This window comes from Pocillopora verrucosa, chromosome 9 (assembly GCF_036669915.1).
Source record: "Pocillopora verrucosa isolate sample1 chromosome 9, ASM3666991v2, whole genome shotgun sequence".
NCBI lineage: Eukaryota > Metazoa > Cnidaria > Anthozoa > Scleractinia > Pocilloporidae > Pocillopora > Pocillopora verrucosa.
The window spans coordinates 3,594,002-3,611,128 of NC_089320.1; the positions used below are offsets into that span (position 1 = coordinate 3,594,002).

Genomic DNA, 17,127 nt, shown 5'->3' on the forward strand with positions numbered 1-17,127 from the left:
GAGTCGTCTGGCATCTAGCTTTCATTTGGACATCTCTCGGGGTTAAAAACGGACGGACAAAATTCTTCGCGGCTGGATCGAATTAGGAACCTTTTCCACGGAAATTCCAAATGTAATTTACGTGTCAGCTCAGAATATTTATCGTCTCTTGTTATGACACCTTCCAAATTTTGATAAAAAAAAAACTTTGCGCGTTCGGAGATTGAAATGTCGCAGTTTGCCTAACGTTCGTTCATAGATGTTATTTTTTTTAATGTTTCGTACGTTATTCGTCCCCGAATAAGCTCAATGTTTTGTCGATTTTCTCCACACCTTTCGTCATATTTCTTCTCATTATAGGTTAACATAAGAGGAGTCTGTTTTTAGGTACGATTTTCAATCCGTGTTACGCAAGACAACTTTTGACGCAAATCTTTTGCAACTAGTTCTGGCGACAACATTATATTACAGGAAAAAAACTTAAATTATTCTGGCTACATCCAACTCTTTGAATCGCCTCCTAAAACTTGTGCTATATAACTTCTGATAAAATGTTAAGTCAAGATGCTCGTTATCTGTTAAACGTCACCGCATGCAAGAATTGACTGCTGTAATATCACCGAGCGGCCACGCACATCTTAAAACTAGTAAAATAAACAAACTGACTCACTCATGAATCACTATTTTTTTTCCTTTTTCTTGACGTAAGCTCGTTGAATAGTACAGTGAGTTCTTCGAGAATTTGGATAAGAATAATTTTGGGAAATTTTCGTTGACAAAGCCATCTGGCGGTTGTAAGGCAATGGGATAAAAATATGTCTTCAGTAAGTAATGTAGTTTTAAGGCTCAAATACGCCATTCTTATAAATTCGATATACCGACAGGTGCAAGAGCAGTACATATGTTAAGAGGTGAAAATTGTGTTGATTTTGATTGAGCATCCAGAGTAATCCGGCATCGCATTGGTTTTGCATTTCTTCGCACCGTGATTGGTCCAGAAAACTCGCACCAATCTCTAAACCGATCTGATGCAAAAAGAATACGATTCAAGACTTGGTCGCCCGCGTTTTCCCGCGCTTCACGCTGTTTGGTTGTTTTTACTCTGAATTTTTATTGGCCCCTTAAAGGTATTTTCCTTTCCCCAGATTGGCGGTTGAGATTACGCTACCACACTCTGCCAAACATGTTAAGAATCTCCCGGAATTTTCCTAAGAACGTAGCCGAATCCAATTCTGATTGAATAAAGGGGGTAAGTTTCTAAAGAAACTGTGGTGTTGCGTGGTTGAGAGAGTATAACAGGGTAATTTTAAATCGTGATGATGGCGGTTTACTACCTGACGCCTATTTACACCTCGACAGGAAAAAGGGCAGCTAATTAGTATGCATATAAAAGGACCTCCTGTTGCAGCGATTAGATCACCCTTGATGAAAGCACTAGACGGGAGTGTCGAAACGTTGGGTCTATGAAATTTAATTTTTCTCGATGAAGTCCCATTCTTCCAAATTCTACCAAATCATGTGCTCTGCAAAGTTTACCTTGACTAGTGTTCACGAGAGATTACAATCTCTTGGTGTTCATGTTCAAAATCTGGAACGCCAGTTATTTGTCGAGATAAAAAAAAAAACGCGCCTTATTGCTCCATCTACACCGCTTAGCAAACGTTTTCCTTGCATGTTCTGTAGCTCATGTTCTGTCTCCAAAGTACAAATGCCCTAATTTAAAACGGAAGACACCATTCAGCTGACTGGACGATAATCTCTTGGGCTTAGGCGTTCGTAATAGTTAAATCTGGCTAAGCAGTTTATTTTACGTGAAACTCTCATATTCATATTTGAATTGCCGTGCGAAATACAAAATACTAATATAATACTTTCAAAGAGTGTTCTTACCTGCTATTCACTTGAAACCTTCGACAAATGCATGCACTTTAAAGCTTTGACAGCGATTCGTGATTTCACATGAAACAACCCCGTATTTTTAACTAGAGTCTGAGGCGTAGCGCCTCAGTAAAAAATGTCTTTCCAGACAAAATGGCGAAACCACTCATGGCTGATAGAGATAGAAACCCTGATAGATCTAGAACTAAAATGGATCTAGTGTCGCATGAGGCTTCAACATCACATTGAAAACTTTCTTTTGTAACTCCTATGTCTCGTTAACAAGACAGATTTAAGCGTCAATCAATTTGAAGCTTTAACATTCCCCCCCCCCCCCCCAAGCAACCCCACGGGCATTTGTGCCACCAGGGGTGGGAAATTTGAGCCTCGCTTGGGTGAGGTGGCAAATTTGAACCAGCCGAATATTCTGGTTTTAATTTTTATAGTGGTAGAGTTTCAAGGTAAAGAATCCGCTTTCGTGAGCAAATGGCTTAGAAGAAATGTTCACATCGTAGAGTGATGCTTACAAACGAAAAAAACAAACAGCGGCACTAAAAAGTAATACGTGACTTTGCTAAATTCTTCAACATTCGTTGCTCACAAAAAGAATCGTTCAATAAGAAATTGTGCTTGAATGGTACGAAACGAACCAATTCTTAAAGGTTCAAATGCCTGCGAGGCTGTCCAGGGGGGGGGTATTGAAGCTATGAACTGATCGACGCAGAAGCAAATTCGGGATTTCACTGCACGGACTGACCAATCATGATCAAGACAGCGTATCAAAAATGCTTGAAGGTAACGATTAATCATATTTGTGCAGGATTGGTTTTATCTATATAAATTTTAAATGACATGTTTATGACGAGTTGAATCATTAATAACTCGTATCATAACAGCATAAAATTAACGGGGCTTAAAAGCTTAAAGTGTGGGTCTACCGCGAATGGTGTGTGTAAGTACTCTAAGGGGTCCAGAAGGAAAGCAATTCTTCATGATTTTCAATCAAACCTTGCACCACGAGAAGCGGAGAGCAAAGAGACATACGAAGAGCAAACCAAGTCACATGTTTTCTCGTCAGACACGTCGTTTTTACGGTTGCTTCGCTTTCATGCGTGTAGAGGAATACCGCAGACCGTCAAGCAACGCACGCTAACACACTTTCGATATTGTCGATAGATAGATAGATAGATTTTTTAAATTTAATAAACATTTATTAAAGGAACATTTGCACAGAACTAAACTTACATTACAGTACTCAGCTTACATTACTCGACATCACTCTACTTATTGAATTAATCACTAGTACTTATTTCTTACTTATACTAACAGTCACTTACAGCGAAATGTTACTTACATTACATTACTAAACAGAACATGACTTGCAATACATTACAAAACTTGCAATTCGCTAATTAAGCTCACTCGCCTATTTATAATTACTTGAAGTACTTTACAAAATGGCACCTTAATTACTTTCTACGAACACTAAAAAGCAAATTTAGTGACAATGCTGATAGAAAAAACGTAAGGAACCGAAACCTAGACTCGGCCTACCTACGTAGCCCGAGTAAAAAGCAACCGAACACCTAACACCTTGCTTATCATGACATTAATGCTCTAAGTGCTAATCTTATCATTATTATGTATTTCTAGGTTTGGTTTGGTTTTTTTGTGTGTTTTTGTTGTTGTTGTTGTTTTTTTTCAACTATCTGATAACTTCAGAGAAATGGTCAACATTATGACACGACAAATCGTTCGGCTTGAAACATCAGTGTCTATTGAAGCTTGTTTTAGTGATTAAATACTTTTCCACTGGGTCTTGTTCTACTTGTCCCGGAAAATTACTGTAACGATTTTCCAAATCCTTCAGATCGTCAACCACTTTTTGCATGTCTGGTCGTGACTCTGGGATTTCTTTCGTGCACCTTTCTATCAGTTGCTCCAGGGAAGTACGGAAATATACTTGCTCCTGACGGGCCATCCAATCAGGCCACTTTATTTTGAGCAACATGTCTGACAGCAGCTTCCCAAAGCTAAGCACATCATCCTAGAATAACAAAGGCAGCCAAAAAGAGCATATGGTTACTGGTGGTTATGGGTAAATACATTAATAAGAAACTTTTTAGTGCGTTTTTGTTTTTTTCATGGGTCTGTAGTCTCCTTCGCTATTGAGAAGTATTCACTTACTGTCGAAGTAGATGCAGATGTGCTTATTTTTGTAAGGGTAGTATGGAGTATGTAAGGAAATTTCCGGCTTAACTTAATAAAGGGAAGGTATCTAATTTTCTTTGATACTCAATTGAAACTTTCTCTGAGATTTTCTGTCGACTTCGTTAGCCACAAAGTACCAATTAAAAGTTGTATATCTTAGCCTGGTCACTACTGGATTGCTGCGATCGCGAGGATAACAAACAAAAGGACGAGCAATTCTAACTTGACACTCGGTTGAAGAGAAACTTTTCTCTTAATGTTCGCTGTCTCTGGGATCTCCGACAAATTCCAGGGACATCCGACGTTCTTTCTTAACAGTCTTAGCGATCGCACCAACAAAATGTAAAGATAAACAGAAAAATGTCTCTTACTTTTTTACTTGGTCCTTGATTAGGTGGCATGGTATTTCCCAAAACAGTTGCTTTACCAAAGTCGCAAAGTTTAAGCACTGGGGGGGTGGAGCCAATTGTGAAGAGGAGCAGGTTGCCAGAATGAAGATCCCCATGAACAATCGGAGACGGAAGAGTGTGTAGATATAAGAGGCCACGACCTGCATCAAGAGCAAAGGACAATACTTCAAAGGGTACCAGTGTGAATAACCTCTTATTCAAATGGTATCCCAGGCTGACACCGTTGGCATATTCTAGGACTATCCACGGTGATTGGTTATAATGCTCATCAAATGTAGCATGACATCGCACCACATTCGGGTGATCAAGCTGAGAAATGATATCACTTTCTCGCTTGAAGGCTTTAAAATCTTTACGCTTGGTAGAGAGAGGTTCCTTTACAACAACCTCTATGTCACGGACCTTTCCCCTCATAACTTTTCCTTTGGCCCCTCTCCACTCTTTTTCACCCTCGTTTATCCGAACTTCACAGCGCTGAACCTCCGGGCTAAGAACTTTGACCTCTTCAGCTGTTCTTTTCGCATACTGAGTTCTTTCCAAGTCTACTTTAATTCTCTCCTCCCACCTCTATAATGTAACAGTTATGCAATTTCAATAAAAAGCCTGGAGGGATTTAGGATTTATTATAGCAATCCACCTTCGCTAACAAGGAGTAAAACACTTTAAACTTAAAATTAGAAAAAAAAAAACCAACTACAGTAATTCTTGAACTAAAATCATTTTATCATCCTTCACTCTTCACGCTCGAAACGTTACCTTAGAAACTCTTTAAGCTGACCAATTCTCATTTTCAATTCAGTTAATAAACATGAATTGTCTAGTAACATTATTTGAGATACTTACTTTTAAATTCTTCTCCAGCTCCCTGAGCTTTGCTTTCAGGACTTTATTTCCTTCTTCCAAAGTCTAGCAACCATAAATACATAAATTAAAATGATCAATATATAAATAAAATAAGTAATAATAATCATGAACTCTGAAAACAATTTTTTTTTGCAGCCCAACATGATTTTTTCACATTTACATCATCCTATTTCCTCCTCCTGTGTCAAAATTAGTTGAGTTTTAGGTCAAATTTTCTTCAAAGAAAATTCTTCATAATTATCACGACAGATTAACAAATATTTATACTTCACTGGTTACTATCAATCTCTATTTGAAGTTTACCACCAACACTTATACATTAAAAATTATATCTCTTTAGACATTTTGCTTTATGTTATCACTGACTATTTTTAGAAGTTGCGCTGTATTTTGACAAGCTTGGAGGGTGAGTCAAAATACAAACAAATAGCAATATAAAATGCCCAGCGATACAATAATCTGAAACTTCTAATTACTTATGTAATAATTAGTTACTGCTTTATTTTACGCATATTTCTTATCAGGTGTAAAAAGCGAAGCAAATAGAAAAAGCGTGGCACGCGCAGCTGACTCAAGTTAAACAGGTTTTTCATAGTACAAAATAACCATCTGTCCGATGATATTGTGATATTTATACTTCTTTTCTTAGTGGAGTTATATAATAAAACAGGATATTTACATACTTGCAGTTGAGCCACTACTTGCCCTGTTTCCAAGGCAGCGACAGAAGGTCCCTCGTCTAAAATGAAAACATGGAAACTATTAATAACAATTCAATGATTTTTTGTTATGCAGTCACTAGGAAGTGATTCAAGATCCATTCAGCAGATTCTCCCGACTGAATTAAAATTGAATTAAAAGAATTTGGTTTTATATCAGGATAACACCCTCTCGCTGATAAGTTTGTTTTTTCTCAGAGCCTGAATGTAAGAAAACATATTGGAATGGCAGGGAGAAATTACATCTCATGCAATCACCTCTACAAAAAAAAGGGTCGAAAGGAGCAATCCTGATGTTGCTATACATTTTCCTAAGAACCCACACAACATAGAAAGGGAACACTACTTCCCATTCTCTCTTGCTATTGTAATATCAAAAATGTTTTCCACAATATCTTATCTATCTGTATAGTTACTTACCATTACCCAATGAATTATTCGGCTTCAGAAACTCAGTTCCTGTGTAAGAGGCCTGAAAAATTAAGTCAAACCAAAACATTATTAAAATCTTTGACTACTATCTTGCTTTCAATGAGTGTTTGTGCACAGAGTTCAATGCTGGGCTGTAAATTTATTTGGACACTTCATTATGGATATGGTAGACCTTCGAAGGTGTCCTTCACAGAAAGGTTTTTAGCACTATTTGATTTGAAGCACTATTTAAAGCATAACCACTATCATAGTTAGTAGAGGAGACTATGCCACTATACACTATATATCAATGAAAAGGCTGTGAAATCTACTATTCATCAAAAATTACATTGTTTTAGCTTGATCCAATGGTAAACCGAACTGGGCATGACAATTTGAAATGGACGATGTTTCTTTGAGTGAACTAATTTCATATCAATTCTGACTGCAAAAATTAAAACTTCTTCACAGTCCTAATCCCAAGGGCATGGTCTTCAAAACTGTGGGGATTTTTATTGGTTGTTTTGCAATTAATCTATCAAGTTTGCTGATGAAAATTCTACCGATACACTACAGATGTTACTTACAATCTCCTAATGAAATTCACCACTGATATTTATTAATAGTTATGTACCTGCATTACTGAATTGCTGTGGGAGCTTGTCTCTGATGGAGTTTTTAGCCTTGTATTCTCTGTTACCATAAGATTTTCCTGGTTCCTCATGGTTCCAGTACCTTAAAAAGACAAAGAATTTTTTTCTTTGTCACACTTGTGATAATTTTTGCACTATGCAACTGTGGAATCTTGCCACAGTCACAGGTATTCTTTGATCTTTTGGTGGTATTTAATATTATACACTTAATGCCTGCTCTGGTGGGAAACAGTTGGTTTTGTTTTCCTGGGCCTCAAAGTTTCCCAAGACAGAAAAAAAGAACCAGCATATATAACAATGGAACTTTTTCTCTAACTTGTAAACACTGCCCATGTACTATCTTAAAGTATATGTATTTCATTTCACCATCAAAAAGTCTGAGCATTTTTTAATATATCTAATTGTAGTTATACTTACCTACATCCATGTCCCTGTCACCTGTCCATCTTGCCATCTCTGCGTTAACTTTCTTTAATTCTTCAATTGTTCTATTGTTCCTCATGATTTCCCCTGTGAGTCTTAGGTTCAGCTCTGATAATTCATCATCTCTCTTGAGTAATTCCCTCTCCTTCTCCTGAAATGTAACAGTTATACAGTTTCAATCCAAAGCCTGGAGGGATTTGGGAAGTACTGTTTGTCAGCAATCCACCTCCCCTGACACAGAGTAAAACACTTAACCGTAAAAAAAATTACTCCCAGCTAGAGTCCACTAGTGCAGGGAAATATGTAACCTTATTGATAGTAAAAATATTGTTTTATTTATTCTTAGGTTCAACCAGTAGGAATTTAGCATTCATTAAGGTGAGGACTACCTCATCCAAAATGATTGCCTGAAGTTTCCAATTCAGAATCTTAGACAATAAAATTCACATGACTTCTCTCCTGGCCAGAGTAAGTTGTGTCTCAGTTGACTTTTGGACACTTTGTGAAGTTAGCTCAGAAACTGACAATCATCTACTCTATGAAAGGTTTTGTAACAACCAGTTGGAAAGACTTTGAAAAGTTTTGGTTTTTACTTTCCAGTAACCATATTAATCATAAACGTTACATTTCCTCAAATGTGGTTAGTGTATTAGCTGCTTTATTTTTAATTCACCCATCATTATTTACAATTGGAAATTGGACAGTGTAAAAGGACAGTTGGCTGTAATCTGACACCTGTAATCGAACAATTAAGGCAGCCAATCACAGATTTTATTACAATAACCATAGCATTAAACACTTATCCTGAGAAAAAAACTTGGGAATTCCAAAATGGAGGAATTTTTCATTTTAGACAAATTCTCTTCCAGAGACGTTTGTCGTAAATGCATTGGTTTTATTTTCGTAGATTGTAGCAGTGGTGATTAATTAGTGACAGTTTTTGTGTCATCCAATTCTGTCTGTAGTCATATTTGTGATTGACAAACCAGACTCCTGATTTGCGGTCATCCAACTTTTTTATCACTGGTATGACTACAGACCAAATTGAACTCCACTCCCTCCCACTTCCTGCTGCAAGCTAATGATCAGTTTTCTTGCCTTCCACAGAAAAGCACATAATGTTTTAATAAAAAACCCCCAAATTAGTTATTATAGCAGAGTGAAAAAAATTGGCCCTTGACAGTCTACTATAGAAACCCTTAAGATAAAGGCTACTTACATTTACAATCATCACTGATGTTCAAAGATCACAGACCACCTTTAAATTATGGTTGATAACTATTTAACAAAGACTAACAGAAGCACTACAAAAATACCCCTGATTCTTCTAACAATTTGTTCTCAGGTCTTTGGTTATATCATTTTCCTCCATGAGCTCCAAATATTTCATGGTGTATACATCAATGAAGTTTTTATTGACCATTTAAACATAACAGTTATGTACCTGCACAGCTGAATCTTTGTAGGAGTTTGTCTCTAATGGAGTTCTTAGCCCTGTATTCTCTGTTGCCATAACATCTTCCTGGTTCCCTGTAGTTCCAGGACCTTCAGGAGTACTCTCTGGGGAAACTGGTAACATGTCTACAAATGAAAACTATATTGTTAAGTCATAGAAACAGAATTTTTTTCTTTGTCCCATGCTAGTGACAAGTCAAAAAACATCCTTCTCTAGAAACTATTGTTGGTTTTGTTTTCCTGGGCCTCAAGGTTTCCCAAGACAAAAAAAAAACGAGCATATATAACAGTGGTACTTTTTCTCTTGTAATTATAAACACTTCCAATGTACCATCTTAAAGTATGTGTATTTCATTTCACCATCAAAAAGTCTGAGCATTTTTTAATATTTCCATGTGTAGTTACTTACCTACATCCATGTCCCTGTCACCTGTCCATCTTGCCATCTCTTCGTTAACTTTCTTTAATTCTTCAATTATTCTATTGCTCCTCATGATTTTCCCTGTGAGTCTTAGGTTCAGCTCTGATAATTCATCATCTTTCTTGAGTAATTCCCTCTCCTTCTCCTGAAATGTAACAGTTATACAGTTTCAATCCAAAGCCTGGAGGGATTTGGGAAGTACTGTTTGTCAGCAATCCACCTCCCCTGACACAGAGTAAAACACTTAACCGTAAAAAAAATTACTCCCAGCTAGAGTCCACTAGTGCAGAGAAATATGTAACCTTATTGATAGTAAAAATATTGTTTTATTTATTCTTAGGTTCAACCAGTAGGAATTTAGCATTCATTAAGGTGAGGACTACCTCATCCAAAATGATTGCCTGAAGTTTCCAATTCAGAATCTTAGACAATAAAATTCACATGACTTCTCTCCTGGCCAGAGTAAGTTGTGTCTCAGTTGACTTTTGGACACTTTGTGAAGTTAGCTCAGAAACTGACAATCATCTACTCTATGAAAGGTTTTGTAACAACCAGTTGGAAAGACTTTGAAAAGTTTTGGTTTTTACTTTCCAGTAACCATATTAATCATAAACGTTACATTTCCTCAAATGTGGTTAGTGCATTAGCTGCTTTATTTTTAATTCACCCATCATTATTTACAATTGGAAATTGGACAGTGTAAAAGGACAGTTGGCTGTAATCTGACACCTGTAATCGAACAATTAAAGCAGCCAATCACAGATTTTATTACAATAACCATAGCATTAAACACTTATCCTGAGAAAAAAACTTGGGAATTCCAAAATGGAGGAATTTTTCATTTTAGACAAATTCTCTTCCAGAGACATTTGTCGTAAATGCATTGGTTTTATTTTCAGAGATTGTAACAGTGGTGATTAATCAGTGACAGTTTTTGTGTCATCCAATTCTGTCTGTAGTCATATTTGTGATTGACAAACCGGACTTCTGATTTGCGGTCATCCAACTTTTTTATCACTGGTATGACTACAGACCAAATTGAACTCCACTCCCTCCCACTTCCTGCTGCAAGCTAATGATCAGTTTTCTTGCCTTCCACAGAAAAGCACATAATGTTTTAATAAAAAAAACCCAAATTAGTTATTATAGCAAAATAAACATCCTCTTAGAAACTCTTTTCAATAGCCAATTTACATTATTAACTCAGTTAATATAGACATGAATTTATCTTGTAATATTATTTGAGATACATACTTCTATAATCTCCTGCTGCTCCTTGAGCAAGGCTTTCAGGGCTTCATTTTCTCTTGAAGTCTAACAAGCATAATAAATACATAAATAAAGATCTAAGAAAATCATCAATAATCAGTACATCTGCTCAATTAATGACAGCTGATAAGTTAATTAGTACTTAAATCATCAATTAATAAATAAAATAGGCAGCGCTTTCAATAAGATGCAGCACCCGCCAGAGCTCTAGCAGTTATTCTGTTTTGTATTTGCCAGGTGCATTTTGCCATGTCCAAGTCAAATTTACAAAACAAAAAAACAAATAATTAGAAGAAAGTGTGCAAAGGTTTGGATTGTATGTTATTTAAACATGATATTTACATACCTGCTCTTCATTTAATTGAGGCCCTCTGCATATATTTGTGACTGGTACCTTTGCTGCATTTTGCACTGTCACAGAATGTAAAGAGCTTCCTGTTGGAGCACCAATGGATAAAATCTTGGACTCAGAAAGACCTAAAATGAAAACAATTGTTTAAACATGGAAACTATAACTTTTCAATGGGCCTAAATTAACAGCAGCACTCCAATTTGGACAAAAGTTGCAAGTTGGCAACCAACATATTTTTTTTGTTTACTGTGATTACTCCAGACTGGTGTCTATAACGTCACTCCATAAGATTCTTATGTCTTCAAAGGCATCTTCTTTGTTAGATAATAACTGTACCACCATTTCTTTCAAGTCTTTGGAATCAAATTCAGAAAAGAAGTAACCAAAGAATTACAGCAAAACTCTAAGTATTAATAATAGTCACCCTTTTGAAATACACTTATGGATGAATGTTAGCAGAATACAACAACAAATTTTCAACATTGGCAACACAGTCGGACTCAATACATGCAAGAGTATTCCTTTAATCAGATACAGCATACACTGACACCTTGAACACCAATGATTAAGAAATCTGAAATTAATACAACTGTCATCCTTTTACTTGATAATGGAATCAAGATGACTTTGAAATGTTGTGGTTTAAGCATGCTGATATTAATCCTTAAACACCAAGTACACATGAAGATGACTACTACGTGTAAGTGTGACAGTACAACAATTTAATTTCCTTCAAAATCAATTGCGGCTAAATTAACACTAGCACTCCAATTTGGACAGAAGTTGCAAATAGGTAACCAACAAATTTTTTTGGCAAAAGAAAAAATAATCACTCTTTGGTCAAATTATCAACCAAACAACACACCAGCATCTCTCTTTTTCTGTCTTGTCATTCATTTACCAAAATGAGCATTGAGTCAAACTGAATTTGTTGAGATAACTTTAATCTAACATCAATTTATCTGTGGTTACTTACCTTTATCCATTGTAATGTAATTTCTTTTCCTCTTTTTCCAGGTAATGAAAACTGTAAAAAAAGTCGTGCTTAAATTTAGCTCCAAGTTTCCAGATACAAAATGACTCCAGCCTTTAAGTCTCAACAGAGGAAAAATACCCAAGAAAGGGACAAAAAAATAAATGCACAAAGACAGACAAATAGCAAGTTCTGAGTGACATGAAAAAATTAAATGCAATAATTATCATAGCTACAAATATTATTAAACTTCAAGAATACTCATGGAATATTTCACAATTTCTACATCAGGAAAAACTATAAGAAGTTTTGGACTACATTTTAGCTCCATACCATCAATGATCTTGACGTTCTTAACTCTTTTGAAAAGTTTTACAAGTAGTAAATTCATAACAAAGTTATAGCCAAATTGTTATTCTTGTAGAAGCTTACATTAGTACAAGTGAAGGAGTGCAATTGATCACATGTACATGTTCGATCGAACGTACAGTATATTTCTGTCGAGGAACTCTTGATTGCAGTTTCTGAACCGATTCCATGTGGAGTTTAGCTTCATTACTAAAAATCTAAATTTTACGAGGTAAATCAAGCTCCAATAACTTTTCAAGATTTCGTCAACTCTATAATTTGTACTTTTCCACAGTACGAAATTACTTTCGCCGAACATGGTGAACGTATTCCGCTCACTAACATCAGAACAGGCTCTTTTTCTGCAGAATTACATCGAAAAAAGAAGGTTTCGCTGCCTTTGTAAATGATACCTCGTGATCTGTCAAATTCGAACGAGCTCTGAACTTGATTATAAAGCTAAACATAATATGAATTTTGTTGAACTTACAGTACTGCACGGTTGGTAAGAAGGATCTGATCTAGTAGAACTTACCACGAAAAAAGTGTTTTTCCACCAGGTTCTTCGAAATATTAGTATGGTCTGCGAACTGCGATGGAAGGTCGTCGCACAAAAGTAAGTATTTTTACTGGTTTCTTTGTGAGAAATAATTCTAGGCTGATCATTCATCCAATAATAGCCTGCGATCTCGAGCCCAGGTCCATTTTGGCTCCTTGTGAGCGGTATGGCTGCCAAAAAAGGTAGGCGTGTCATGTATGGGCCATTATTATGTCCTTAATACATATTATGTCCTATACTTTACATACATGTAATGTACTTTACATAAAATACCCTACACACACATACAAGGCTAAACAAGGCTAGATAAAGCTATACACAGCTCTACAGGGCTATACACAGCTATACAGGGCTATACACAGCTATACACAGCTATACAAAGCTATACACAGCTATAAAGGGCAATACACAGCTGTACAGAGCTATACAGGGCTGTACACAGCTATACAGTGCTATACACAGCTATACAGTGCTATACACAGCTATACAGTGTTCTATACAGCTATGCAGTGAAGCAAACTCCTCGGTTGATTATGCTTTAATTACAACGATGAAACAGTTCTACAGGGTGAAACACAGTATAAATAGGCTGAATGACAAGAACAATAAAGCTAAACGCAATAAAGAATAACGAACTTACGATAATAAGTACAATCAGATTAATCCGTCCATGCGAAACGAGTTCAAGTGTTTTTTAAAACAACATGGCCGACTCTCCACTCGTCACCAGTCCTACCGAGCCGTCGGTATATGGCCAGCGGTTGGCCAGCGGTAGTCCCTTCATCCCCCCCAGTCCGAGGACCTAGAGCGGTTCAATTTAAAGCGTAGGGAGGAGGACTCAAGTGACCCATTTTCCTGTTTCAGGTTCGTACCGTTTGGGTGGCCGTGAGATGCGACGAGGGCGTGGAACCGGTTTAGGCGGCAGTGAGAGTGGCGTAGGGGGCATTGACGAGTCTTCATCGGGACTTGTTGGTAGCTGGAGGTCCCGGGACTGTACGTCGAGGTTTGGACTGTCGACCTGTGTCGGTCTCGCTGGGGTGAGGGGCGACAGTGGTGCTGGGGCTTGGACCACGTTTGGGTTGTTGGGCGTTGCCGCCGTGGGCTGCGTGGACTGGGGAGTCTGTAGTGTTGGCAAAGAGGGCGGGGGGTTTAGGCACTGGTCAGCACTGCTGGTAGGTAGTTGTGAAGCTGTTGGCTGCTGTGAACGTATAGAGGGCGTGGTTGGCGTGTAGGCTCGCAGGAAGCGGCGGTTGCGTAGTGTGATTCGCCCAGAGCCGTCCACCTTGACACGGTATTGGTCGTGGCCAGCTGATTCCACTACTACCCTTGAGCGGTCCCATTTGGTGGGGTTTGGGCCTTGTTGATTCTGCAGGAAGACTCTCTCACCAAGGGTCAGGGGGCGGAGGGGGCGGGAGTGGGCCTTCAGCGACTCAGTTGTGCGGGTGATGCGTGTGCGAAAAGCTTCCTCCTTAGCTGCCCATGCTTGACGCCAAAGGGGTCTAATGTATGGGTTCCAGAACTTCTCAAGGCGGTTGACGAACGAGAACGAGTCCCTTAGGGGGCGGCCAAATATGATTTGCGCGGGTGAGAGGTTGCAGTCTGGGTCCGGGGTGTTGCGAAGTTGTAACATGGCACGTAAGAAGCGGTCATGGTCGAGGCTGCCCGTCGGGCCTGTATTAGACAGCAGGAGGCGCTTGGCTGTTTTCACGGCAACTTCTGCCCGGCCATTCGATTGAGGGAAGCTGAAGGAGGACACGCGATGTCGTACATCCCAGAGGCGGAGGAAATCTTGTGTGTCCTTAGCGGTGAACTCTGGGCCACCGTCGTTTGAGATCTCCTCCGGGACGCCGAACGTAGCGAAGAAGGAACAGAGATGGCGAACTAGGCCGGCTGAGCCGGCAAGGTTGGTCCCAGCTGTTGAACTTAGGACTTCCACCCAGCCGGAAAGGCGGTCACCTACGACCAGGTAATGGCAGCCTCTGTAGTCGAAGAAGTCTGCGAAGACGGCTTCAAATGGGGATAATGGTGGTGTAGATGGGAGAGGGGGGGTGGCAGCCTGTGAGGGTGCGTTTCGATTGCAGTCTGCGCATCCCTCCCTAATTTCGCGGATGTCCTTTGATATCCCAGGCCAGCAGACGATGGCGCGGGCTCGCTGTTCCATTGAGGAGGTCCCTTGATGGGCCGCGTGGAAATTCTGTAAGACTCGGCGGCGTAGGGATGGGGGGACGACGACACGGTCCTGGTAGAGGAGTACGCCCTCTTCTGCGTACAGGGACTCGCAGATGGGCCGAAGGCTTGTCAGGGTAGGGTCGTCGCTGGCAATCGGTTTTCCTTGCTCGACTGATCGTAGGAGAGGGCCCAAAGAGACATCTGCAGCTGTCTCTGTCGCGAGGAGAGACCAGGAGATGGCGCCTAGCTCCTGGGTGTCGTTGCGGATGGTGTTCATCAACGCTAACTCTGCGATGTCGGGGAAGCTGGATAATCCAAGAGAGACAGTGTTCTCTGTAGAGGATTGGGAAGGGTGTCTTGAGGTAGTGTCGGCGGCGTGGTTACTCGTGCCAGGTAGATGTCTGATCTCGAAGCGCCACGGGAGAGTGCGCTGTTTGAGGCGAAACAGGCGCGAATTGGTGATCTCATCCAGAGTGCGGTCGCCGAAGATCTTGATAAGGGGTTTGTGATCGGTGACTGTCACGAGGTTGTCGCAACCTTGTGTAAAGTAGCGCGTCTGCTCTAAGCCCCAGGCCACGGCGAGGGCTTCTCCTTCAATAGCTGCGTAGCGCTGTTCTGCAGAGTTCAAGAAGCGGGAACCGGCCAGTGTGATTCTCCATCCTCGGGGGCAGCAGAAGGAGAAAGTAACCGATACCACGCTTGGACCAGTCAGGGCGGAGGCAGGTGCGCCTCTGTATGTCGAAGATTTCCACCCCCTGGCGGATAGCTTCAATGACGGCTTCCTTGGACGCTTGAAATGTTGACTCGAGCTCGGGGGACCACGAGAATTTGCAGCGGGGGCTGAGAAACGGCTTGAAAGGGGCCATGGAATCGCGCAGCTGGGCGTAGTTGGAAACCTGGTTGACGAGGCCAAACTAACTCCTGATGTCGGTGGTGCTAGTAGGGGAGGGGAAGTCTTTTATGGCGTCTAAGTATTTAGGAAGGGTTCAATAGTGCTATCAGATACTCTAAATCCAGCGAAATCTACGCTTCTCTCAGCGAACTGGAACTTGTCAGGGTTGAGCACAATCCCCGCCTGGCCTACACGCGTAAGGAAGTCGATGGTCCTCCACCAGTGTTGTTCGAGGTCGGTATCGTAATGGACTGTGTCGTCGACACAACGTTCCTTGCGCTCAAACTCGGCTAGGACGGCATCGAAGCGGCGATTATATCCGTCCCCTGATGACAGGAAGCCTTGAGGTGCCCTCGTGTAGCGCCAGCGGCCAAAAGGCGTGATAAAGGTGGTCAGGTAGCGGTCAGAATCACGCAGAGGAACACTGTGATAGCCGTTCCAGGCATCGGTCACGGTCTTCCAAGTGTCCTTGGGAATGCGACGGGCAAGTTGGAAGGGTGACTCCATGGTAAAGGCCTCACGTTGGCAGAATTTGTTAAGTGGCGAGATATCGACTGTGCGGCGGGGGGAGCCGTCGTGCTTTCGAGTGATGACCATCCTATGACACCACGTAACCGGTTCGCCGTATGCCACACGCTCCATGACGCCAAGAGCTCCGTCGCGTAGGAGGTCATCGTACACCCATTGCTGCCAGTGGAGGGGTATGTTGGTCGGTGTGTGGCAGGCCTTAGGTGTGGCCGCAGGGTCAACATGTATCTCTATGGGTGGGCCCTCTATACATGGTAGCGCTCGATGAGGGCAAGTGTTGAAGGTGGATGAGGCATATCTGTCGAGAAGCCAAGCTTTCATTTTCGTGTTGTTCTCAGGCTTACAGGGGAATGGCAACTCGGAGGGACGTGGCGGTGCTGCTCCGCGCTGTGGACATGAGCACGTAGCGTTGTGGGCGGCGTTGGTTACTGGACAGCCTTGGGCCCCTGGACAGCCGTCGTTGAGGGCCCGTATAGCGTTGATGTCGGGTGATACGCGGGACGCGTGTGGCTGCGTGGCTGAGGTCTCTCTATCAGGTGGGGTACCAGTGGGGTTGCCGAGGCATGGGAAAGTGCGCGGTAGAAGTCCAAGGTTGAGTAGCGAGTTGTAAGAC

At 40.6% G+C, this 17,127-nt stretch overlaps 2 protein-coding genes and 1 pseudogene across 2 annotated transcripts; all 3 read right to left on the minus strand.

Annotated features, from left to right (window-relative positions):
• Positions 1–3,091: 3,091 nt before the first annotated feature.
• LOC136283337 (RGS domain-containing serine/threonine-protein kinase A-like) lies at positions 3,092–13,697 on the minus strand. Its single transcript, XM_066171964.1, has 14 exons — positions 13,566–13,697; positions 12,902–13,095; positions 12,022–12,072; positions 11,040–11,170; positions 10,679–10,738; positions 9,413–9,569; positions 8,993–9,129; positions 7,543–7,699; positions 7,107–7,207; positions 6,482–6,533; positions 6,026–6,081; positions 5,322–5,384; positions 4,440–5,045; positions 3,092–3,904 (listed from the first exon to the last, which is right to left on the minus strand). The coding sequence occupies exons 3-14, from the start codon at positions 12,029–12,031 to the stop codon at positions 3,626–3,628; spliced, it is 1,809 nt and encodes a 602-aa protein (XP_066028061.1). The 5' UTR covers positions 12,032–12,072; positions 12,902–13,095; positions 13,566–13,697; the 3' UTR covers positions 3,092–3,625.
• Positions 13,698–13,763: 66 nt separating this feature from the next.
• On the minus strand, positions 13,764–15,479 carry LOC136283317 (uncharacterized). The gene has a single exon (XM_066171913.1). The coding sequence runs from the start codon at positions 15,369–15,371 to the stop codon at positions 13,764–13,766; it is 1,608 nt and encodes a 535-aa protein (XP_066028010.1). The 5' UTR covers positions 15,372–15,479.
• Positions 15,480–15,613: 134 nt separating this feature from the next.
• LOC131792354 (uncharacterized) overlaps positions 15,614–17,127 on the minus strand; it is a 3,071-nt pseudogene continuing 1,557 nt past the window's right edge.